Source organism: Bubalus bubalis, chromosome X (genome assembly GCF_019923935.1).
Source record: "Bubalus bubalis isolate 160015118507 breed Murrah chromosome X, NDDB_SH_1, whole genome shotgun sequence".
Classification (NCBI taxonomy): Eukaryota; Metazoa; Chordata; class Mammalia; order Artiodactyla; family Bovidae; genus Bubalus; species Bubalus bubalis.
Genome location: NC_059181.1, coordinates 23,584,212 through 23,610,779, shown reverse-complemented (window position 1 = coordinate 23,610,779; position 26,568 = coordinate 23,584,212). Strand labels below are relative to the sequence as shown.

Sequence of the window (26,568 nt, the reverse complement as noted above, 5' to 3'; positions counted from 1 at the left end):
ACCCCTTAAAGATGCGACGCTCTTCACACTCACCCTAATTAATACACAATTTTCAAGGCTTTAGCATTTTCCTCCAGGCCTGCATGAGACGTTTCTGGAAGAAAATCATGGGCTGTTTCCAGAACTGGACACTTTAGGTAGAGGGGGCCTTCCTAAAGGCTCCCATGGTGGAAACACAGTCTAGCGTCACTCACCAAACAGTAGCCAGCATTGTACAAGTCTTAAAGCGGATCATGCCACTCCCCTATTCAAAGTGTTGAAGAGCTCCCTGCTGTACTGAGGATAATATTCACACTCCTGACCCAGATCTAGCCCCTGCCTCTCTCTTCAGCTTCATCTCCTATTATTTCCCCCTCACTGGTGGGCCTCCAGGAACACCTGTTCCCCAGTAGTTGCAAGATGCTCCAGCCCCAGGCTCTTTCCTCTTGCCCTTGGCCTAGAATAACCTGCCTGCAGACTTTCCTATGGCTGGTTTCTTATCATTCAGGTCACCTCCTTACAAAGAATATCCTACCCCTTGCACCAACCACTCCCCCCATTTTACTATTCTAAGAGGAGTTGTTATTGTCTGAAATTACTGCGTTTGTCTCTCCTACAGAATGTGCCACGAGGACAGACACCTTTGGCTATGCCTGGTGCATGGCAGGCCATCAGTAAATATTTGGTAAATGAAAAACAAACTCATATACAGTCACTATGGAGAACCATACGACCCACCAATCTCACTACTGGGCACATACCCTGAGAGAACCATAATTCAAAAAGATACATGTACCCCCCACCAATATTCATTGCAGCACTATTTACAATAGCCAGGACATGAAAGCAACCTAAATGGCCATTGACAGATAATGGATAAATGGATAAAGATGTGGTACATATATACAATGGAATACTACTCAGCCATAAAAAGAAACGAATTTGACTTGGTTGAACTGAGGTAGATAAACCTAGAACCTGTTATACAGAGTGAAGTAAGTCAAAAAGAGAAAAAAAATATCATATATTAATGCATATATGTGGAATCTAGTAAAATGATAGTAATGAACTTATGTGCAGGAATAGAGATGCAGACATAGAGAATAGGCTTTTGGACATAGTGGGGGAAGGAGAGGGTGGGACAAATTCAGAGAGTATCATTGAGACATATGTATTACCATATGTAAACAGAAGACCAGTGGGAAGTTGTATAACACAGGGAGCTCAGCCCGATGCTCTGTGAAAACCTAGAGGGGTTGGAATGGGGTGGGGGCACAGGTTCAAGAAGGAGGGGACATATGTATACTTATGGGTGATTCATCTTGTTGTATGGCAGAACCAGCACAACATTGTAAAGCAATTATCCTTCAATTAAAAACAAATTTTTAAAAAACCCACAATTAACTGTGGAAAAAAAAACAACCCACAAAAAATAAACTCATAGAAAAAGGTACAGGATGGTATATACATGGTGAGAGGCACTGTGGTGACATAGGTGTTTAAGGATTTCTTTTTTAAAAGCTAGAAAAGATGCCATAGAGGAAGGGTGGGCTGGGGTTAAAGTCTTTGCAGTCTGTTGGATCCAATTTTAATTATGGAACTATACTAGATTTAGATTACTGTCCTAGAAAATAACTTAGGCTGACCTCAGCACCACATATGTAAAATGGGGAAAAGAACATCTATATTGCAGATTATTGCAAAGAGTAGCACAACCATAAGTAAAGGGTCAAACTGTTCAGTAAAGTAATAAGGGATTTCATTTTTTTATTTACTTGACATTACCAACTACTACTGACAGATCCCCTTTAAATAAAAACAGCAAATTAATAGTAACAAAAATACAGTTAAGTATGAATATATGAACAGTCATTATATACCCTTGGAAACTAGGAAATTACAAATACCGATGGACAGGGATACAAATGGCACAATTTCTAGTGTTTCAGACCAAGTGATGGTTGATATCTCTAATAAACTTCTAACAAAATATAATACACATCCCATTTCTCTTTTGAGACAAAGATCCAAAGACAAAAAACTATTAAAAAACTATAGGGATTTATTAATTTACATTCAATTGAATAAAATGTGAATATAACAAAGGATATGTATTAGTCAATTTTATTCTCCAGGGGTGCTTTAGCCAAATCATGTCATAACAAAGACATCCCACAGCATGGCCTCTATCAGCACTGAACAAAAAAATACCATTTTTCCTTCTGCTTTCTTCATTTGAGAAGGAATGAACTATGGTAGCTTATTGGGCAGTAAATGTATTCAATAACACCAATCTTTTAAAATAATGAAAATCTTAAAATGCATCAAACACTTGAAGCAGTAAGTAAATACTGATTGCATCCTGGAGGTACTTGCAACCAAGCCTTCTCTGTGCCAGTAATTCTGAGGCTAGGTTTGGGGAATTAGTTGAGAAAGGAAAGACCACTAGAAAAAATATTAATAATTGAGAAATATAAAAGGGTAGTAGCAAGGAGAAGGTTGCTGTGTTAAAATAAAATAAAAATAAAAGAAAACAGCAAAAGTAGAGACAGGAGACAGCAGTTTATATACACTGCTCTGGTCTGAACCTATATTAGAATGGATCATGTCAGGTTAATTTTTTTGGTAGGTCAAAAATGGTCAAATGCCAGCAATTTTATATCGTTCAAACAAATACATTTACCAAAGCACTTAGGATTCCTTGTTAGTACATAATGAATGATATTCACTAATTCATGCATGAATTTTGTACAAGTGTAAACTCTGAATGGCTTGTATTTGGGAACTTTTCACAGCAGTGTCCAAAATGGTAACTATTAGGTGTCAGACTCCTTCCTTCATGGGCAAGAAATGCTTCTGTTTTTGTTGCTTCAAACTGCCAAATTTCTTTTAACAGATGTTAAGGTTTCAGCAGGCATACTCAATTTCCAGAGTAAGACTGATAGAAAAAATTTAAGGAAGGAGTTTTCAAGTGTTGAAATATTTCAAAGTCTGAATAAAGGGAAGAGTCAAGAGAGTATCATGAAAAAATGAGTAACATGAGCCTACTCCATAATGACTAATATTTCAAGATGCTCAAGAACACTGTCATGGCAACATAGGAATATATTTTAAAAATAACAGAAACTGAGGATATTAAGGCACACAAATAAACCTGTCACTGCAGTGACAATGTATTGGTGAAGTGGGGCAGGAAGATGAAAAGGGGAAATTTTCAGGTAAACACTCCAGTATTTAAAAACAAATGGTGCGTTTGGATAGCTAATGTGATAATTTGAATTACAGCATGTGGTATTCTAAAAAGGAGTGCTGCAGAGTTGCCCCTGTGCTAGAAGGTGATTGGTTAAGCTTGTTCCAGTACTATTTATGATAATATCCTTGCCTGCATTTATGGGACAGGATGATTTTCAAATACAGTGACTATAGTGATCAAAGTGTTACTGAGCAAGAGCTTAAACCCACTCCTAACTGCCTGGAAACTCTGTTAATTAGTTAGGACCAGCGAAAGGTAGTGTAGAAGGGGACAGCCCAAGTGAAGGGTTTAATTAACCACAGAGCAAAGAGTTGACATTTGCATCTCAATGCTGTCCCTGGTGATAAGCTGACCAAATGGAGATGAAGCCAATTGACAAACTATATTTTACCAATTCTAAGATGAACCCCCTCCCCCATGTTTTAACATCTTTAAAATCAGGATGTGTCTTAAATTGATATCATTTTAGAATTAATGATTATGTTAATTGACAGAGAGGTTAGCTAATGGCCACCTTTCTAAAAGTCACTGTGATCCAATTCAAACCAGCTAACCATCAAAGATTATGAATTTTCTTTCATGATTGTATAACAACCACTAGTATCCTAGAATAGGGGTCCCCAATCTCCGGGATCTAATGCCTGATGAGCTGAGGTGGAGCTGATGTAATAATAATAGAGATAAAGTGCACAATAAATGTAATGCACTTGAATTATCTGAAATACCCACCGCCCAGTTGGTGGAAAATCTGTCTTCCACAAAATCGGTCCTCCACAGAATCAGTCTCTGGTACCAAAAACGTTGGGGACCGCTGGCCTAGACGATAAAAAAGACCAGAGAAGTAGACTGTCCTGGTCATCTACATTATTTCTGATGTTAAAACAGACCTCCAAGTATGTTCTTTATCTGGGTGAGTAATTTTTGCAGATTCTGCACATAAGAACCTTACCACTGGGACTTCTAACTTTGTTACAAAGAACACCACTGTGTATGACACAGGGAAATCTATGCAGATATAGAAAATATTCAACGGATCTTGAACTCCTGGCGGAAAGGATACTTGCCACTGGGTAAGTAACTAGAGAAAACCTTACAGAAACTTTTATGTTGAGGTACGACAGAAAACAACAAAATTCTGTAAAGCAATTATCATTCATCTAAAAAATAAAAAAATATATAGCAAAAAAAAAAAAACCCAAAACAAAAAACTGTTCAATACAGAGACCATGTGATGAAGGAAAAAACAGAGCTCTTAGGGTTCTGCACTGCCCAACGAGGCAGTCACTAACCACATGTGACTATTTCAATTTAAATAACTCAAAATTAAAATTCTATTCCTTAGTAATACTAGCCACATTCAAGTTATCAACAGCCTTATGTGGCTAGAGGTTACCACATTTGACAGCATAGATACAGAACATTTCTCTCACTGAAAAAAATTATATTGGTCAGTGCTACTCTAGACTACCATTTGAAGCTGGGTTATATCTCAGCTGCTCCACTTAGCACCTGTGAGTTTGGACAAATTAATGAGCCACACTAATATCTGGTTTTCTTCTTGGTGGATTGAGTATGTAATTGTTATCCTAACTCCCTGGGACACTGTGAGGATCAGAGTACCATAAAAAGGTTAGCTGCTAGTAAGTTGTATATTTTTATGTGATTTGTACTTTATGAAGGTGACTTTAATCTTTCTCTATTTTTAATATGAGTTAGATGTTTTTTTACTGCTTAAAAATCCCAAGTTTTATGGCCCCTTCTCTTCCTTTTCTTTTATGGTAAAAAAAAAAAGAAGAAGAAAGCACACTTCCAGATACATTGAGCAAACAAATGCCTACCTACGGTAGCCACATGAGTAAAAGAAATGAATGAAGGGGCTGAGGTGGGGTGGTAGCAAACTGGAGAACTCAAGTTCTGTCTCAACTGCTTTAGCTGCTACTGGGCTCCAGTCAATTGTCATTCAGGAATGTTGACTTAGTGTAGTCAGACACTGACTTTTGAAAGAAGCCCAGAAATTTGGCTTTTTATGTGAAATCTCCAGTTTAAAAAATATTAGCAACTAATTAAAAATGGTAAATATTCTTCAGGCAAATTTAAACACATTTAGAGGTCATATGTGCCCACAGCTGTGCTACCTGACCTCTGGTTTCACGTAGCAGCTACACTTCCTTCTCCATCCATGATTCAAAGCCTCAGGACACTCTTACAAACAAATGCATGAAATTTACTCCTCACTACCTCATGGTGAAACAGAAATGAAATTCACAGTGTTATTTATTTTATACAGATTACTATCCCCAGTATTAAAGTTATTTCTAGGTTACTAAAACATAATACTTAAGGAAACTTCACTGGCAGTAAGTACAGTGGACAAGACTCTGAGCTTACAATACAAAGGGTGCAAGTTTGATCCTGGTTGAGTAACTAAGATCCCTGCATGCCGAGGGGCAAAAACCAACCAAACAAAAAACCCCAAACTATATATAACTTTAAAAACAGACATGGGCTTTAAATGCTTTAAGATTATAAATGATCCAAATTTAGAAAATAATTTATGTCTTCTTGAACCAAATGCCCAGAAAAGAAGGAAAATGATACAGAAAATTACAATTTTTACTGTAATTAAAGAGAATATTTTTCTTTTTACATTGCTACTCCAGTGGAAAATAACTGGAAATCTGGGGAAAACTATAATGCTTTATATAAAAGCCATAGGTCTCTACTGATGAATGAGTTGAGATATTAAAAAAAATTCCTAATTTGGAAAGCTTACTGCTATAAAGCAAAATAAATCTTTTAATAATTCCCCCAGTAATTTAAATGCTGAATACTCAAAAGCCCATTAAATTTAAAAGGTTTCTGTACTGTATATGGGAGCATACACAATTTTTTATTCCAAGTGTATTTAACTGTATTTTATTTTTATCATATACCCACCCCAAGGAACCAGCAGTTGCAGCCTTTTTATTCAGTTGATAATTCAAATATTGTTTCTCATACAAATATATGGTTTATCATGCTTATTTATCACCAACTTGGTACAGTTCATAATCGCATTACAACCCCACTGTGTACTGAATACCACTTACAGTTCAAAGTACTCAAGATAAGCACTGTTACTTTCAAGAGAAGATTGGCAGTAATTAAATGTCTTACTTAGTAGTTGTTGGTAACCACGTTTTTAAGGAGGTTTTTTTTTTAAAAGAAAGTATTATAGATATATTTAATTTGGTAATTCTGTTGTATTAATGAGATCTATTCTGGACACATACTTTGGGGTTAAAACAAAGATGTGCCAAACTGTTATCAGTGCAGTGGAACAGAATGACATGGAAGTATTTTGTATTTCATCAATGAGAACCATTGAAACATCTGTGGACTACACAGCATAAAACTAAATCATACCCGAACGCTAACAATAATAATAATAATAAAAAGAACAATAGTACTTTGCACCTATAGACCTCCTTCCAGAGGAATTTCAGAATGCTTTTAAACACATGTTATTTTTTTCTTCTTTGAACAAATAAGACAACTAAATCAAAGAGTAATAATGGTTTGCCCATGCCACAAAGTGAGTCAGTGGCAAACCAACCAGGAACAGATTTTCTAACTTGTTCATTCTCTTGCAATTATATTGTGCAATGATTACTCTGTTAGAGTGTATCCTGCACGTTACACGCAAGGCATAGGTTCTTTCCACATTTCACGTGGGCCTACTACTCCCCCTACTCCGCCCCAGCCTATTAATAATAGGAGTGTTTACAACTGACACTGCCATCAAGATATATGCCTTCCTGCTGCATCAATGAAGGTCCTGTGGGGAGACAAGAACACAGGAGACTACAAGCCTCTGAGTCGCCTCCATCTTCCCACCTACACACAGCTGTCCAGAGATGGCCCCCAGGTATATTAAGACATCATAAAGACTGGTAAAATCAAAGAACAAATTTTGAGCACTGGTAGCAATTCAAAGATGGCAAGGTCATTAAAGAGCTAGAACTGTGAGCCACTAGAAAAATCCACAAGCAAAATGGCCAACTGCTCTATCTATATACAGGTTCTGGAGGGCAGGCAGTGGGTCTGGGCAGTGACAGTCCTTCATGTGATGTCAATACCTGGACTTCCTGATTCATTCTACTGATAAGAGTAGGGTGTTCATTTGATTCACAGTTTGAACAAAGAAATATCTAGTCTGGAATTTATGCCATTTCCTAATGTGCATGGAATCACAGCTAAACTCTATTAGGAATTATCAGGAAGTAGGTAAATTTGAGTGGAAATTCAAGACCACGGAGTGAGGAGAGGGCATGGGCTAAATGTCTGATGAATGTATAGATGTAACTGTATGGAAAAAGTTTTATCATACAGTTGCAGAGTACGATGGCAAAGAGAAGAGAGGAGGGAGTCAGAAAAGTATTCTATAAACATTACTGTACTCTATAAAAACAATGTATTATGCTTCTACACTAAAGTATTCTAAAAAACAGTCTCATACTATTTATTAGGTGCTTATCGCAGGCAAGTTGCCACCAGTCACACAATAATGTATCTAGCGTGGTTCTTGTTCCCAGAGTTATAATCTCAAGGGGCAGTGCTTAAGAGCTGCAGGAGTTGGAGGACAAAGCGATCACTTCTAGCTGGGAGGCCTTACAGGATGAACAGAATATCAACACGTAGAGTCGGGATTGAGGTGGGCCATGCAGGTAGGGGAAAAACCTCACAAGTAGAGGGATGTAGCCATGGTGGAGTCAAGGCCTGCTCAGGGAAGGGTCTAACCTGCAGGTGCCATGCAGTTGCTATCTTAATGCTTTTAGGCATAAGGGGGATGGTCTGAAACCAACAGCATGAGATAAGGCTGATCAGAGACTCTTTTCTAGCTCCAAGACCCCAACGTTGGGAAATGGGGCTAACCAAGCTATTTGTCCTGCCCAGAGACCCAAGGTAAGCCCAAGTATGACTGTGGTGCCCAGACATGTCCTTCTAATACCTTCAGGACTACCAGCTGGTCCCAGACCCTTTGGGTGACTGGCAGCAACGTGAAACTGCAAAGGGCTGATGTACGAGGACTCAGCCAGCTAAGCCCAAAGGTAAGGCAAAGGTGACAGCAGGTGGGAAAGGTCCCAGAAATCCCAACTGTGGAGATGCCCAAATGCCAGGGCTAAGATACTTCTTAGTCACCCACCTAATCTCTTTGAGGACTTTCTACCTTCCACAGTGGCCCTTTCCTACTTTCATGATATAAGTTAATGTTGAAAATAACCAGTGCGTCTACCACCAATTTTGCTGAAAAGCATTTATTTTATGTTCTTTCATTACCAAAAAACGGTTTCTTCCAGCTTACTTTTCCCTAGCCCTTTTACCCCTTCACTTTATTCTCAAATGCTATATTAGGTGATAGAACATCATAAATGACTCCCTTATCTAGGAAATAATTCATGTGCTTGATTTAATTTTCCTTTCTACTGTCTATTTAAATTGTTATCTAGATGCCACCCAATCTCTCTTTCTATATCAAAGTCAAACTTGATACCTATTTGACAAGAAGCAGTATTAAAGTCTGAAGAGTTTAACTAACTCTGAGATTCTCAATACTACAGATGTGCATCAGAGTCTCTGTGGGGCTTTTTAAAATACATAGTCACTGGGGCCCCATCTCAAACCTACTGAACCAGATGTTTGTTGGTGGCATCTGGACACCTGTCATTTTAAAAGGTGTAAAAGATACATCTCAGTTGTTAAGAAGTAACGTGCTAAAGTATACGATTAAGGAACTTGTTTTGGCCACATTTCTACACACAAGTACAACTATTTTTTTACCCTCCCTAGAAAACAGACAACAGTTATTACTGATAAGGGAAATATGTGAACAACATGGAAATGACTTGTGGATTATTCATGTTTCAACCCCTCCCATTAGTACTGATAGTGAGAAGTATATGACAGTTATCACAATTGATTTTAAGCTCCTTGAGAGTAGAAACATGTATTTTTCATACTGCAATCATCTAACAATTAAGAATGGACCATTTAAAACACATCTGGTATTGTGCCAGAAGCTGGGGATACAAATGCAAAAAACCATGGTCACCGAGAGGCTTCAGAAATCAATTCAGATGGAATGAATAATAGTAATAATAAGTACTATCACAGTGGTTTGGATCAAGTGTTATTCTCAGAAATAATAAAACCAAGTGAAATTCATTGCATGTTTACTATGTGCCTAGCCCTATTCTATGCATTTTAGATATCACTCTGTTTCTGTATCATCCATTTAACATGAACCTTACAAGGCAGGCACTATTTTTCTCTGGGCTGTACAAAGGATACACACAGGGTAGGTTACATGACCCAAAGTTACTTATCTAGGAAGAAGCAGAAGTCAAAACTTGAATTGGACATTCTCGCTTCAGAAAGTAGACTTTTAATACTATTTTTCAGGAGCCTAGGTCAGTGCCGTTGGTGCTCAAAAAACTACTGATGTATGGCAAAACCAATACAATATTGTAAACTAATTAGCCTCCAATTAAAATAAATAAATTTATATTAAAAACAATAACAAACAGTAAATAAAAAAAAAAAAAACAACTCTAGCAGAAGGAAGGAACAAACAACAAATATTTACAGACTGCTCCCACAGTGTGCCTGAAATCCTTCTCCCTAAGGCTCCTGAACACTACAGGCTAAAACCTATGATTGTTTGTATGATTCTTTTTTTTTTTTTAATATTTATTCATTTATTTGGCTGCACCAGGTCTTAGTTGCAGCATGTGGGATCTAGTTTCCTGACCAGGGATCGAACCTGGGCCCCTGCTTTGGGAGCTGAGAGAGTTAACCACTGGACCAGCAGCGAAGTCCCTGTATGATTCTTTAAAAGCTTAGGCAAAAGACAAATATTATCTTTTCCTCCACTTCAGATCAGAATGGGATCAGAAGTTAGGTTTCCATAGCTAACCCTTAAACAGATCCCTTCACGTCTCTGCTCTTCTAGTTCCAATGAGCTTATATCATTTGGGAGCCAAACTAAAAATGACATTTTCAGGACATTGCTTTCAAGAATTTCCCACATGTCCTAGCATGTTACAGTGACACTGCTGCAATGAGGAAGAAATCTTCTTAGAATTAGGTGAGAGAGGGGACAAATCTAAAGATGCTATTTCAGGTTGAAAGAAGGAAAAAAAGTTTCTTGATTCAGGGCTAAGGGTTGCTGCCAACAGCTTGTTTTGTTTTCAAAGATCAGCACACAAAAGTTTCACAGAGCTGGAAGGAAAAGATTTGGATGCTAAGTTAGATGGGGGTTGTGGGGGGCATGATTCCCATCATTCCTTTGGGAGCAGTAGAAAAATAACAAAACCTCTGTAAAAGAGATGAGCAAGTCTGCTGTGAAAGGAATGACCCCTCACATATAGGGAAAGCAATTTGCATCTACAGATCTCATTGGTATAAACGACCCCCTTCAAAGAGTGAAAACCTCAATGGAAAGCCACTATATACCCATGAAAGGCTTTGCCGGCTATTTGTTGAGCTGTATACAGACTAACAAACAGGAGTGGTTAACCTGGCGCACCATGCACTATAGAGATATTTTTTTTAAGTAGGCTTAGTCAGCTAATCTTGTTGAGATTTCTCTCATACTACTGATTTCTTATTCTCAAAATAAATTAAGAGGCTTCATTCAAAATTCCCTGTGGTCTACCAGCTTGAGTTTGTTGGGTGTCTTTGATTGTCTCTTGTCTTTAGATTCCCTGCCTTGTCTCTTTAGATTTTGCTGTGCCCTTTGGTATTTCCCGTTAGTCCATGCCTGGAATAGCTAATTACATGGTAGCATAATTCCCGCCTGTACAGCAAGGAATAGCAGAACCTTGCTAATTCACACCAATAACTGAAAGATTCCTGTGTAAGTTACTGAATTATGCAAATGAGCAATAAGTGAAGAAAGATGATTCAAAATTGTATTTCATTCATTTATTTTGACAAGTGTAGTTTAGTCTTAATTATTTTGAAAATTTCTTTGTAGCATACTAATAAATTTACTGTGGCACACTTGTTAAAAGTGATAAAGTCTTTACTAAGAGAGACCACTGTGTGCTCTGCTGGATAATTTCCTGAAGACAGGCTTAGTTCAGACCCTCTCTTTTATCTTGGATTTCACTGACTTTTCAGCATCTATTTTTTTGTAAGATAATATATAACATACCAATAAAACACAGGAATAATTTTAGGAAAAAACATTTACTACATAAAACAGGTCCTATGTATGTCTAAACTTTCATAATGATGATAGTTAAAAAATTAATCGTGCTTCAAGAAAAACACTTTTACGTTCTCTGGTCATAATGCTAATAGGATTTTATTTTTATCTTTTACATAAAACTAATTGCAAAAAAAACCCCACCCTAATTCCATCTGTCACTCATCTTTTTAAAGTCCTATTTCTGATTTCTGTTTTGTTTTGTCTTGCCATACTTCTTTCTTTTAAAGTTAACGATGTCTGTTTTAAGGTAAGTGAATATATCACAGTACGTAACGTTTTCATGTCAAAATACTTACATTATTATATGTAAGCTAAATTATTTAAGATAGGAAAACACTTTGATACACGTCTGACAGATGAATCTTGCAGGATGGAGTCAACTTCTTTCAAAACAGCACCACTGGTTACAGTGGGGAGTGAAGAGCAAACAGCTTTCCAGCTTCCAGTCTTGGGTTTTAAGCTCCACATAGAACAGCCTCTTAATAAGTTCTTTTTGACTAAACCTCCAATTCAAATGTGTTTTAAAAATCATCATGCATTTGTCAACTGAGGTTCTTTAATTTATAAAAAGCTAGATCAGCAATAGAGCACTTAAAGAATAGAGGGAAAGACAAAACTTAAGTCCCAAACTACATGCCAGCACCTGGCCTATTGAAATCTCATCTGCTCTTGAAGGCCCAATTCAGGTTCCATCTCCACTGGGAATCCTTCCTGGAGCTAAATGTGGGACAGCCTGCAGCACTTCACGCCAGCCCCTCTGCCTTCGCTTTCAGGTCAAAGTTTCCCTACCTTGAGTAGGGAAGCGTGAGAGTGCAAAGAAGGCTGGACTCTCACACCCTGCAGCTTTGCTGCCTCAGGAGAGTCATTTCATCTCTTTCAGGTTATTTTTTCATCTGAAAAATGTTACTTTATCTAATAGGTAATGTAGAAGAAAATGGATGCTAATGTTCTCCATAAAATATAAAGTCCTTAAAAAAAGTAGGCACTTAGAGGGCGAATGCTTGAATAAGAAAATGATCAGAAGTATTATAACCTCTAAAACAGGAGCAAGGTCTTAGTTGTACCTGGGTCCTTTACATATCACACAAGGCAGAGACTCAACAAATACTCATGGAATGAATTTTGGTGGGATGGAGTGTGAAGCAAGGAGAAACAGAAAAACCAGACTTACAAACCTGCTTTGGTGATCTTACTTATGGAGTTGGCTTTTATAATAATTTCTTAAAACAAGAAAAGTATGTCAGTATCTAAATTGGTCTGTAAACCTATCTTTTTGTGAGCATAGCTGATTTAAGCCTTAAAGCTCTAAAGGATGGTACTACGGCGAATAGGTTTCCCAGGGCACTTACACGGGGGAGAGTGCAATCAATGTTAACTTATTTGAACTCAATGACAGACTACTAATTCTGTCTAGTTACTGTCCTGCTGGCCACAAGGTAAGAGAATGCCAATGGGCCTAAATAAATTCATGACAACTATAAAAAGAATTACTCTAAGACTGTATCAAACTGATGATGGGTCTTCTTTGTATACGCGAGTTTGTATTTATTATATGGACATGACAGTGCAGCATAACATAATAAATGGATGCTGACTAATCACATGCAAAACAATACCACATTTGGGCCTGGGGCTACTGAGTGACTGAAGATATCACAGGGACACAAGTAAACTTTAAAAGTCACAGTTGAAGCCCTTAGACAGTTATGGAAAACTTAAAGAATTACAGATGATAATGAAAACAAAGTCAGTTTTTGTGAAAAGCAAGAAAGCAAAGCAAATGAAAACCAAACACACAAAAAACCCCAGTTGGTTTAAATATTAAGTCAGGTTAAAAATTAAATCTGTACTGTAGTCAGAAAGGTGGGGGCCAAGCAAAAACACTTCACTTTTAACCATTAGAGGCTATTCTGATATGGCACATGCAATTGGTAAAAAAAAAAAAAAAAAATTAAGAAGATGCACGAAAGGCAAGTGCTGTCTCTCATAAACATAAAAGGAACAGAAACACTTCTGAGAAGAAATGCTATCACCACAGAGATAAGGCAAATAAGAAATGATGGAGACATTCAATTCTGGGCCAAGTAAATGAGCAAGATTCCCAAGAGGAAAAGAATATACAATTTAAAAATAATCCCGAACTACTAGAGAAAAATACCAGAGTCAGAATGAACCTGTTTAAATCCCAAATATCTCTGAGAGCGTGAAACAATTCTGGATGACTTTAAATCCTCTAATTTGCTTGAAGCAAATGAGACTGGTGTTTGGATATATTTCACTGACTTTTTTTGTTTAAAGTCACATTTATTACAAATTTTAGTTGGTATTAAAAAAAGTCATAAAGTCAATAGCTTGTAAAACCACAAAGGGTGCTTCTTTAGAAAGATTTAAGAACAATAAAAACAACAAAGGGAATGCCATATGCTTTTAAGACTACAGACCTTTTAATATTTAAAACTGCATTTTTAAAAGAAGTAGTGTTATACATTTTAAATGGCTGATTCAATACATTTCTAGCAAAAAAGCACTAATTTTGAGAGGAAGAAAATTTAGTTTAACTATATCTAACCCAAGTGCTTTATTTAGGTCACATTATAACAGATTACTATAGATGTTATACAAATATCAATAATTCACTATTCCTGAAACTTAGAGTACATTCCATCTTGATAGTTAAAGGATCTACTCTCTTCTCTGCCATGAGTATTATAAGCCTTTTTCTCCTAATTAATCTGCAATTAATTCAACCAACCTCCAATTAGTCTTCTACAACATTACCCTACTTAGACAATAAAGCAGTCTCCAGACTGGGTTTTAAACCTGGGCTAAAATAGACTCCTACAGACCAAAAATGGTTCTGAGATTTCTCTTTGTAGTATAATTTAGATGTCATATCTAATTTGCTGTCATGACTATTGTTTCACTGTGCAATTTGTATGTCGCTTTGAATGGTAAAGACATCAGAGCTTTATTGAATTAAACCTTCTGTCTTTATTTAGGGTCTGATGTTACATGTTTATGCGTGTATGTTTATGTCTCAAAAGCTCCTTTTGACATCAAGTAATAGTAGAAAAGGATTATGCTTTTTTGATATCTTTGCTCCCAACTTGGTAAATATAAACACAAATGGGGGGAAGTGGTGGTGATGGAAGCCCTCTTTAAACAAAAGAAACAATTTTAAATAACAATAATAATATTGTTATTATTATTTTAAAGACTGAGTTAGCTAAATAAGTCATTCACATTACAGAATCATAGAGGGCCTGGCTGTTTTATAACCTTAATGCCTTGATTGTCAATTCTATTAACCAACGGTTTCCTAAGAATTGCCTTTTTTATTGATAGTTTTTGTGATGCTACCTCAAATATAAGATACTATTCTTATCACAATTCCATAAACACAAAGAAATGCAACTGCTCCCTGGCTTTAATTCATAAGGAACAAGGGCCATCTTACCTAGATTGCAATACTCAGTTTAGTGTTGGTCTGTCTGTAACTGTCCTCCTGGCCTTTGAGTTCAAGTTCTACCTAAAGTCAGGACTCACCATGGAAAGTCTCCCAGTAGACCACTGGAATAGCCTTTTAAGTAATTTTTAGTGCATGAAATATCATAAAGTTTTTACTAGATAATTACACTTCCTGATTTTGTAATTAGTGGAAGTACATGCAATTACATAATAATTATGATAGTAATTACGTAATTAAGATGTATAATTATGTAGTAAAAAACATCATGGAAATAAAACCATCTACTGTGTAAGCACAATACATTTTAAAAGTAAATTCACTAGCTCATCTGTTTAAAAATACTTTTCTTCAAAATAAAGTGATTAGCTCACATTATCGTCTAACTGCTTGAAAATGGTTTAATATTTTTTCCTCATTGGTGATAGAAGTATATATATTTAAAGTACATGAAACAAATCTTAGGTTTTTCCCACTTTCAAACACTTGAAAAATGACAGTATGTTTTGCAAATGAAGACCATCAACCATAGCACCATCACCTAGATAATGCCCTTGCTTATATGCTGCTATACTTGTCAAAAGGGACAAAGAACTTGCCCACTGAAAGGACATACTAGGAAAAGATTGTATAAAACTCGTAACACATTTGTAATCACATCATGCTTGTGAGCTCATTTTTACATAAAAGTGCAAAACTTGAGTGCATATTTACAGTGGGCTTAGAGAAAAGGCATGCTATTAGAATCCAGAAGTTTGTTGTCCAAATACACAGCAACTTTGTCATATACAACTTTCGCTATCTTAAAGAGGATGACATAAAATATACAAAGACATCTCCACTATTGGCAAAGCAACTATGGTGACAATTTCCTGGAAAATGTAGTTTTTCTTCTGTCACACTGTAAAGTTGTCTTTAAACAACGAAACAAAAACAAAACTGGCAGTATTCAGAGAGAAGAGCAAAGCAGTATGAAGGAGCTCCAGTCTGCCACAGAAAAACATCAACTTTGTCATTCTTGTATTGAGGATAAAAATAGAACAGGAAAGTCAGTAACAGTAAGGAAAATTCCAAAATAAATTTTGTAATACCAAAATTAAGAAATACAATCTTGGTTTCACTTGAAAAAATTCTAGTTCAATACCTTGAAATCTTTACAAGCATGCTGAATCAAGGTTGTCATGAGGCCCAGAATGTGGTGACTGGGGGAGACTGTACTCTGGGCATATACAAAGTGGCCCTTGTAAGAAGTGGCTATAGAGCTACATTCCAGTTTTCTCTTTTATAAGCCACTCATCTTGAGAAGCTGAAAGCCATTTTGAAACTAAGATTTGAAAAACCTTAATTTACTTCTCCCTGTTCCATTTAGTTAAGAAGGAAAAAAGTGGAAGAACTCATGATTTCCTGCTTTTCCTCACTCTCCTAGGTCTGCTAAGGCTACTACAATTTTAAGCTTAATTACAGAATATACTTCAGAAGACAAGGCTGTCATACTAATTCCACCTCAAACCTGGCTAGGCCTTCTATATTCTGCCCATTTGTCATTTTAAAGTTTTGCCAAAAGGATGCTCCCAATCAATGGATGAATAGAATGGAAGTAGGCTTTAGTTACTAAGAGGGGAGAATGTCTTAAATCAGTGCTTCTCAACATTTAATACGCCCAGGAGTCACCTGGGAATCTTGTTAAAATGTAGATACTGGTGCAGGAGGTTTGGGGAGGACCTGATATTTTGCATTTCTAACAAATTCCCATGTGATGCCTATGCTACTGCTATACTGATCACACTCTGAGTAACAAGGTGTTAGAATTGATGTGGAAAATGATGCAGGGAGAAAAAAGCTGACCTGGGTTCGTCGGTATGTTATTTTTTCTCTCAACTGCTAAATTATTGGAATCATTATTTCAAGTTGAATAAAACATTTCTTTGTAAAATTTCCACTCTTATAATTTGCTTCTTGTTACAAAAGCAGTACATGTCCATCTTATATAAAGGAGAAAATAAAAATTATCCATAATCCACCCACAGATAACAGCTGTAAACAATTCTAGTGTTTCTTACCAATTTTTCCATGGTGTTTATAAACTACACATTAGAATCATAATAATTACTTACTTTTGGACTTTAACCTTATATTATTAGTATTTCTCTAAGTCATTAAACATTGAAACTATGTAATGTCTAACAATGAGGCTCCCCTCCCCAAACCTCAGGGTTATATGAGCCATTTTTTCTATCATCAAAATTCTTTGTTTCTACAATCACTCCCTAATCATAAATTGTTCTAAACTACCATGTTAGTGTCTCCCCTGATAAAAAAAATTCACTTAAACTAATGAAAGGAATGGGGTGGCAAGAAAAAGGACCGCCCCGCTCCCCAAACCTCAGATTTTTTTTGTTTGTGGCAGAACATAGCATGTGGGATCCAAGTTCCTACCAGGGATGGAACCCATGTCCCCCACAGTGGAAGTGTAGAGTCCTAACCACTGGACCATCAGGGAAGTCCCATCAGATCATATTTTATCCATAAGAAAATGAAACAAAAGGAAAATGTACTTTAAGCTGCCCATTTCAAAACCGGTTTCTGTAATGAAAATTGTTTTTCATTATTAGGAAAAATATAATTTTATGAGCAAATTAGTGCTTAAATGAAATTCTACCTTTACTTTTCCATGTATTTGGTAGGTATGAATTGTTTTGTGTGTGCTCTGGTATTATTTATTAAAAACACAGAAAAGGTCCATTTCTAAAATTCAGTGGAATAGCCCATGGGCTTAAAAAAGTGACATAAGAACTGAATCAGACAGGATGTGTGACACAGCCTTGTGAGGCTTTAACAAAGTAAATTCTAAGAATGCCAACTGGCTTAGAGAGGACTCCAGTGGCTCTTTGCTACTTGTATTTCAGACTTCTAGCAACGATATAACTCTTTTGCTTTCTCTTTAGCAGTTAGAGTAGAAATCCTTAACATCAAAAAGGGAGCTGTCTTAAGACCCTCAGAAAACTCCAAATTCCTATATGCACTAAACCATATAATTTTTTCCATACAATTCTTATTTTCTAGCAAAAAACCCACACAAAACCCCAAAACACATTTTTAGACTCCTTAGCTTTTTAGTATTAGTTGTTATCTCTCTTTGGGGTCCCTACTTTCCACAATGTAATAAATTCATTACCACTTCATGAGTGTAACTATTTGGCTGATGGCGAGCAGAGAACAGGACTCTGTGGCAGTGTGGTTGAGGGCCAGTCACCCAGGCTCACTCATAAGTTAAGTGACTTGACATTCTTTTGATTCAATTCAAATTTGGCATCAACAAGATGAGAGCTAGGACATCAACCAACTTCAGTTTCACTTGCAAAGAGCTGAAATGACAGATATTAAATCCAAAAATGTCAAGGAACTTTCGTGACATTAATTTATGGCACACACGAATCATGTGAGCAATAGATGTATTATTGTGCGGTTTTAGAACTTTCCAACACACTGCCATCCATTCATGGACAGAATTGCTTCCTAGGACTCGTTGCTCCACAGTTCTCAAAGTGCTTATGTGGCCATATTTTGAGGTAAGAATTCCTTCAACAAATATTTAGTTAGCTGGCTCCCCTATGGGCAAAGCACAGATCAACAGGGTACAACCCTCTGCCTCCATGAACTCAGTGGAAGAGAAAAGAACAATCCAGGACAAATCCTACGAGAAGGGCACTCACAGGGTGCTACGGTAACGCAAAGGAAGGAAGTTTATACTACATTCAATTTCTTCATCAATATAATGGGGCACGATCCACTGTTACCTCGTGGGGCTGCTGTGCAGACCCATGCTGGACATCGGAAAGGAAGATAGGAAACTATATAAAGTACCTTACACAGGGTTAGCATAATTCTGGTGACACTAACAAAAACAACAAATACCTACAGACTTGACCATCATGTATAAAGGAAAGACAAAAGAAGAGCAATGGTAACAAGAAATGGACAGTTTAAGAAAAAAAACAGCAAAGCAAGGAAGTAAGAAAAAAGCTTGAGAGGGGAAGTCATTGGGAATTTCACCATACTGAGAGAAGCAAGGAGCACAGCCTCTGAAAGGGACTGTCCAGTAGGCTGTGGCCCTCAGGCTGCCCATGGCCCTCTGCAAGAAACAGGGGTGACCTGAACAATAGTCTCTCTAGACCTAAAGAGACTTCACTGAGAAATCAGTCTTCCTAACAGACGCTTTTCAAAAGTCCACAGGTAAAGCACCAGGCTTTTGCTAACATTTATGCTGTAGCTTCAATTCCTTTCTTCAACACAGAGTCCTAAATCCTGGTGTCCCTATTCTGGCAGAGACAAATGCAACATGTAAAAATTTCACCAAGAAGACCATGTGTTATGGGTTGAATCATATCTCTTTCACCCCTAAATTCTTATCGAAGAGGGGTTAAAGTCCTAACCCCCAGTACCTTAGAATGTGACAATATTTGGAAACACAGCCTTTAAAGGGCTAATTAAGTTAAAAAGGGACACAGAAAGGTACAGAGGGAGGACCATGTGAAGACAGGATGAAAATAGCCATCTACAAGCCAAAGACAGAGGCCTCAGAAGAAGCAACCCTTCTGATACCTTGATCTCAGGCTTCTAGCTTCCAGAACAGTCTGAAAATACATTTATGTTATGGTAGGTGCAGCAGACTAACATACCATCCTACTACAAATAGCTGACACACAGAATAAGAGGAGATAAGAATCTGGTAAGACAGAACAGGAACAAAGAAAGTGGTTTTTTCTGTTTTTGCTTTTAGGAATAAGGAAAAATCAAACATTAAAGTGAAAAGGCAATTAGAGTTCAAAAGAATAAAAAAATAAGCCACAGACTGAGGTAAAATATCTGCCAGAGACACATTTGGTAAAAGATGGTTATCCATCAGGGTCTTAAAGTTTTCTGCATACAGGTCTTTTGTTTCTTTGGGTAGATTTATTCCTAGGTATTTTATCCCAGGTATTTTAGGAGCCGGTGAAACAAAAAGAGAGAGTAGCCCTGAAACATATACATTTTGATATGTAAAAAAGATAGCTGGTAAGAATTTGCTGTCTGACAAAAACCAGGAGCTCAAACTGGGGCTCTGTGACAACCTAGAGGGGTGGGATGGGGTGGGAGGAAGGTTCAAGAGGGAGGGGACATATGTATACCTATGGCTGATTCATGTTGATGTATGGCAGAAGCCAACACAATATTGTAAAGCAATTATCATCCAGTTAAAAATGAATAAATTTTTTTAAATGATGTGATTAAAAAAAAAAAAAGTTATCCAAAATATACAAAGAACTCTTAGATAAGAAAACAAACAACTCAATTAAAAATTGGGCCAAAGAAATCTCACCAAAGAAGATATATGAATGGCAAATAAGCATATGAAAAGATGCTCCAAATCATATGCCATCAGGAAAAGGGTGGTTAAAACAACAACGAGATGCCACAACACATGTATTAGAATGGCCAAAATATGAACACCGACAACACCAAATGCTGGGGAGGATGTGGAGCAACAGGAACACCCATTCACTGCTCAGTGGAAAATAACATGGTACAGTCACTTTGGAATTCAGTTTGTCAGTTTTTTAAAAAATTAAATATCGTATGATCTAGCAATTTGTTCCCTGGTATTTACCCAAAGGAGCTGAAAATTTATGTCTACACAAAAACCTGCACATGGATTATGTTTACACCAGTTTTATGCATAATTGCTGAAAACTGGAAGCTACCAAGATGTCCCTCAGTAAGCTAATTGATAAATAAACTGTGATACATCCAGACAACAGAATATATATCTTCTTATACCTTTTATTTTGTCTTGTATAGATGATTAACAAACAATGTTGTGACAGTTTCAGGTGAACAGTTGAAGGGACTCAGTCATACATATACATGTATCCATTCTCCTCCAAACCCCCCTCCCATCTAGGCTGCCACATAACATTGAGCAGAGTTCTCTGTGCTGTACTGTAGGTCCTTGCAGATTATTCATTTTAAATACAGCAGTGCATACACGTCAATGTCAATCCCAAACTACCTAATTATCCCTTACCCCCATCCTTCCCCCCAGCAACCATTTATTTGCTTTCTAGAAGACAAGAGAATATTTTTAGTGCTAAAAATGAAATGAGCTACCAAGTCATGAAAAGACAGAGGAAACTTAAAATGCATCTTAGTAAGTGAAAGAAGCCAATATGAAAAAGCTACATCCTATATGATTCCAATCACATGACATTTTGGAAAAGGCAAAACTACGGAGACAGTAAAAAAAGAAAAAAAAAAACCAAAACCCAGCTGCTGCCAAGGGGTAAGGGGGAAGAGAGGTGACTAGGAGAAGCACAGAGGATTTTTAGGGCAGTGTCTGATACTATTAGGTTGATGCAAACATAATTGTGGTTTTGGACCTTGACTTGTAAATCATTATGTATGTTAGTCATGCCATCGTGTCAGACTCTTTGCAACCCCATGGAATCTAGCCTGCCAGGCTCCTCTGTCCATGGAATTCTCCAGGCAAGAATATCGGAGTGGGTTGTCATTCCTTCTCCAGGGGATCTTCCCAACCCAGGAACTGAACCCAGGCCTCTTGCATTGCAGGTGAATTCTTTACTGTCTGAGCCACCAGGGAAGCCCACTTAAATCATTATAACTAGACTCGAACACATCTTTATTAACCAAAATAGGAACCATTACAATCAACACATTTTTGCCAAGGAGAAATAACTTTGTTTATTCCTGTAGTGTAAATATCCATGCTTCAGGATTTGACAAACTCTTGGAAAGCATTTTCTGCCTCCTGCTGGCTGTGGAAGCATTTTCCCTGCAAAAAGTTGTCGAGATGCTTGAAAAAGTGGTAGTTGGCTGGTGAGGGGTCAGATGAATATGGCCGATGAGGCAAATTTGGTCAACTTTTGAAGCAGCTGTGCATCATATAGTCGGGTGTTGTTGTGGAGAACTGGGCCCTTTCTGTGGAGCAATACCAGTTGCAGGCGTTGCAGTTTTTGGTGCATCTCACCAATTTGCTGAACCTACTTCTCAGATATAATGGTTTCACCAGGATTCAGAAAGCTGTAGTGGATCAGTCGGGCAGCAAACCACCAAACAGTGACCATGACCTTTTTCTGGTGCAAGTTTGGCTTTGGAAAGTGGTTTGGAGCTTCTTCTCAGTCCAACCACTGAGCTGGCTGTCACCAGCTGTCGTATGCAATCCACTTTTTATCGCACATCACAATTTAATCAAGAAATGATTGTTGTTGTGTAGAATAAGAGAAGATGAAACTTCAAAACAATTTTTAAAAAATTTTTGGTCAGTTCATAAGGCACCCAACTTACTAAGGTTTTCACCTTTCCCATTCACTTTAAATGCTGAATGACCATAGAATGGTTGACGTTGAGTTCTTTGGCAACTTCTTGTGTAAGAGGATCAGCTTTGATGATGGCTCTCAATTTGGTCATTGTCAACTTCCAATGGCCAGCCACTATGCTCCTCATCTTCAAGGCTCTCATCTCCTTTGCAAAACTTCTTGAACCACTGGTGCACTGTACGTTTGTTAGCAGTTCCTGGGCCAAATGTCTTGTTGATGTTGCAAGTTGTCTCTGCTGCTTTACAACCCATTTTAAACTCATTTAAACCCATTTTAAAAAATTAAGAAAATTGCTCAAATTTACTTTTGTCTAACATTATTTCCATAGTCCAAAATAAATAGCAAGTAATAAGTCATTGGGATTCCCTGGTGACTAAGACAGTAAAGAGTCTACCTGCAATGTGGGAGACCCGGGTTCGATCCCTTGGTCAGGAAGATCCCCTGGAGAAGGAAAGGGCAACCCACTCCAGTATTCTTGCCTGGAAAATACCATGGAAGGAGGAGCCTGGCAGGCTACAGTCCATAGGGTCACAAAGAGTCAGACACAATTGAGTGACTCAAAAAAGCAAGAAATGTACATTAAAATGATGTATGTAACATAACCACATTTACTAAGAACGTATTCCAATATCAAATGGCAAATTTCAACAATGCAAAAACTGTAATTATTTTGCACCAATCTAATATAATGGTGGATACATGTCATTATATATTTGTGTAAACTCACAGAATGACCGAGTGAGCCCTAAGGTCAAGTATGGACTGTGGGTGATAACAATGTGTCAATGTAGGTTCAGCAAACTGTCCCACTCTGGTGGGTGATGTTGATAATGAGGAAGGCTGTGCATGTGTGGGGGCAGGAGGTACATGGGGAATATCTGTACCTTCTGTTCAGTTTTGCTGTAAACCTACAACTGTGCTAAAAAATAAAGTCTATTAAGAAAGGCAGTTAGTGGATCCCTTTCTTTGCTTCTAAAACAATTTGACCACATCAGTGGTTTATCACACTTAGCTGCAGTTGAATTTTTGTGTCTGCAAAGGGCTCTTAGCTCCTCTAGGGCAGGGAGCATTGACCATCTTTGTTTTTCTGATATTTAGGATGGTATTCAACAAATAATGGGAAATACATATGTACTGTTTTTATCGCTGCTGAATAAATGAAAAAAGACTCAGTTGAGAAAAGTCAGACTCTTTTTCTTCCTTTATTTTTAAGCAGGCTTACTTTAGACAACTGGGTAAAGATTTGAATTGATTTATGTCTCCCTCAACAGTTCACTTATCCCTACTCAGGCCAAGGCCCCCCTGGGATGAGGCAGGCAAATGGGACCATTATGTGCTGCCACCATGGAAGTGGATTTTTACTTCATATATTGCCACTATGTTCCTCTAAAACTTTTGGATCTATTATGCCATCTGTGTACATTCTGGAGCAGTTACAATAATAATGCCAAGCCCCAAAGAAATAAGATTTTTAAAATGTTATGTATTTATAGTGAATATGCAGTAAATACTTCACCAAACTGAAAAACAGTCCCTTATCATCTTAAAGGAAAGGGAAAAATACCAAATGGGGTTAATTCACATTACGGACTAATGGCCTGTAAACCTTCGTTTGAAAAGCAAAGCACAGGAAAAAGCTTTGACAAGAGCTACTTTTCACCATTAAAAATAAACCTCTTTCCAATAATTTGTATGTGATTTTTTCCCCAGGTCAAATCGACAAGTTTCAAACACAGATTAAAGCCACCATCCAGTTGCAACCCTCAAAATATGGGCTTTATAATGGAAATGGTAAAACTATCTTAGCAAAGGAAATGTTGCTAGGTACCAAGAGTAAAGGAGAGTCTACGGTAAATACTTTACACGCCAGTTTCAGGGCACTTGTTGACAGACAATACTTAGATTCCATTCTCAATAATATAATTGTGTGTAACTACTGTCATTTTTCACAGGACGTTTGATGTTAACATCTATTGGTGTTCTGGCCTTGGTCCAAATTGAATAAATTTATTTGCCCTCTTGATCCCACAGATTTTCAATTCTTTTTAACAGCAAATCTCCCTTGAATAGCTAATCAGAAGACAGCATTTCACTCCAACTCATACAGTGAGAAGTGAATTTTATATGTTACATTAATTTATACTTAACGGAAGTTTCCCCTGTAACTGTTCACCTATGGACTGTAAGAATATTCTTGCTCTCCAATTGTTCCCTATGGATTACAACCTGTGTTCAAATCTCTTCTACTTAGAACCTGTCCAAACCATGTGTTCAGAATTGTTTGGGGGGACTTTCTTAAATTTTACCCCATACCTTCTGAACTAGAAATTCTGGGTGTAGGAGCCATGGATTTATATTTTTACATGTACCAGGTGCCTCTTAGGTATGAGCTTATCAAATGTCATTTGTTAGGAAACCTGTGCTCTTGGACCATGGCACGACCTAGCCTTTCATTTCTATCCCACCACTTACCACTACTAACTTATCCAAAAATGTCCTGACAAAGTAAATTCTGTCCAAATTCCTTCATTCCAAAGATGCAATTTAGGAATAATAAATAAGCAGAAGATCAAAGGGAAAATAGTTACACTAATTAACACTCCATAAAGAAAGCAAAAGGATCTTGAAACGTTTAATGAAGTTCTTTCTGTCAGACATCCATTTTGTACCCTTCTTTTGCTTTATTTTCTTTATCCTTCTGATATGTAAAAACAAGTCAGTAATTCCATGCTGTTTTGGCTCTGAACTCCTGAATAGGTATTTATTAGAAGCAAATGACAAAAAAAAAAGTCCCAATTCTTAAACTTGTGAAACATAACTAAATAGCGTGAGTATACAGATTCTAGCAACATTTCTCCCTTTTTGCCAAGCAAGAATTTTGCAAGTGATTACTCTGTTCCATCCTATTTTCCAGGAGAGCAACATACACTCCTCCATGTTCTCTAAAAAGCAGAGGGTAAGTTTCCAGTGACTTTACAGATCACTTCTACAAGTCTCCAAGTCACTGGGCTTTCTGAAAACTGCTCATCATTCAGCCCTTCAGATAAGAATTTTGGAAATGTCTGGAAGAGGAATCTATCCCCTAGGAATATAAGAACATCTAGGGATCAATTGGCACCCCACGTCAGTACTCTTGCCTTGAAAATCCCGTGGATGGAGGAGCCTGGTAGGCTGCAGTCCATGGGGTCGCGAAGAGTCGGACACGACTGAGCAACTTCCCTTTCACTTTCACTTTCATGCACTGGAGAAGGAAATGGCAACCCACTCCAGTGTTCTTGCCTGGAGAATCCCAGGGACGGGGGAGCCTGGTGGGCTGCCGTCTAGGGGTCACACAGAGTCGGACACAACTGAAGTGACTTAGTAGTAGTAGTAGGGATCAATTTGGATTCAGAAAGAAGTAAAAGGGGATCGAGTTCTAATATACAGATACCCAGAAAGAGGTAACAAACTTGACAGAAACAGACAATGTACTCATCAAACAGTACTTAATTCTCTAAATGCTTAAGGCCTTTAAGGAAAGATCCTTGGAGGTAAAACAGAAACACTTATTGTTGATATGTAAATAAACATGGGGTAGACGCTACCAGTCATGAAAGCAAGTTCAAAAACCTAGTTACTAATGGATTAAAGGAGTTTTTTCTCTTATATAAATTTAATTTATATATATGTAGATATATAACTTTATGTAATAAATTTTCTCTTATAAATTTAATTAATTCAGTGAAAATAAGCTGTGGAGATAGCCCAAGGTGTTGCTGAACATCTAAAGACAAGATACTAATATTTGAAAATCTCCATCAGTCATAAAGTTTTTTATATTCAAAGACAGAAATAACAAGTTAAGTCAAGGCATTAAAAAAAAAATTCTAGCCTATCTTGTAAATGGAAGAACTGAAGTCACTTATGACTAGAACAGAAGAGTTAAGACCAAATCAAGGGCACGGTGATTCCTATATGGGAAATTCAGAAGTATTTGTAGGTTTCTATATGTCCTTGAGGTTGCCTCTAGCCCTGGCACTGACCAACAAAATGTTGCTGATGTTCAATAGCAAACAACATAAACACTTTATAGGTAACTAATATGAAAAATGTGTAAACTCACCTTTTTAAATATTTTACAGGTAATAGAAAAGTTGTCAATGTGATTTTCAGGTAGGAGAAAAAAACCCATGCACTTGTCATGACATTTTCAAATATTTTAAGTTATGTAACAAAGCTTTTCTCAGGCCTATTAAGCCCCACA

General features: G+C 37.3%; 1 protein-coding gene across 8 annotated transcripts in view; it reads right to left on the bottom strand.

Moving 5' to 3' along the window:
- POLA1 (DNA polymerase alpha 1, catalytic subunit) overlaps positions 1-26,568 on the bottom strand; it is a 300,112-nt gene that overhangs the window by 40,117 nt on the left and 233,427 nt on the right. For 2 of the 8 annotated variants that reach the window (XM_025276507.3, XM_025276508.3), the window contains one exon: positions 3,962-4,048. The exons of 5 other annotated variants lie outside the window; for them this stretch is intronic. In XM_025276507.3, the coding sequence (XP_025132292.1) occupies positions 3,962-4,048 (87 nt within the window). Of the gene's footprint in view, positions 1-3,961; positions 4,049-15,898; positions 18,318-26,568 lie in introns of those variants that run through there. One more of the 8 variants, XM_044937313.2, reaches the window with a different exon arrangement.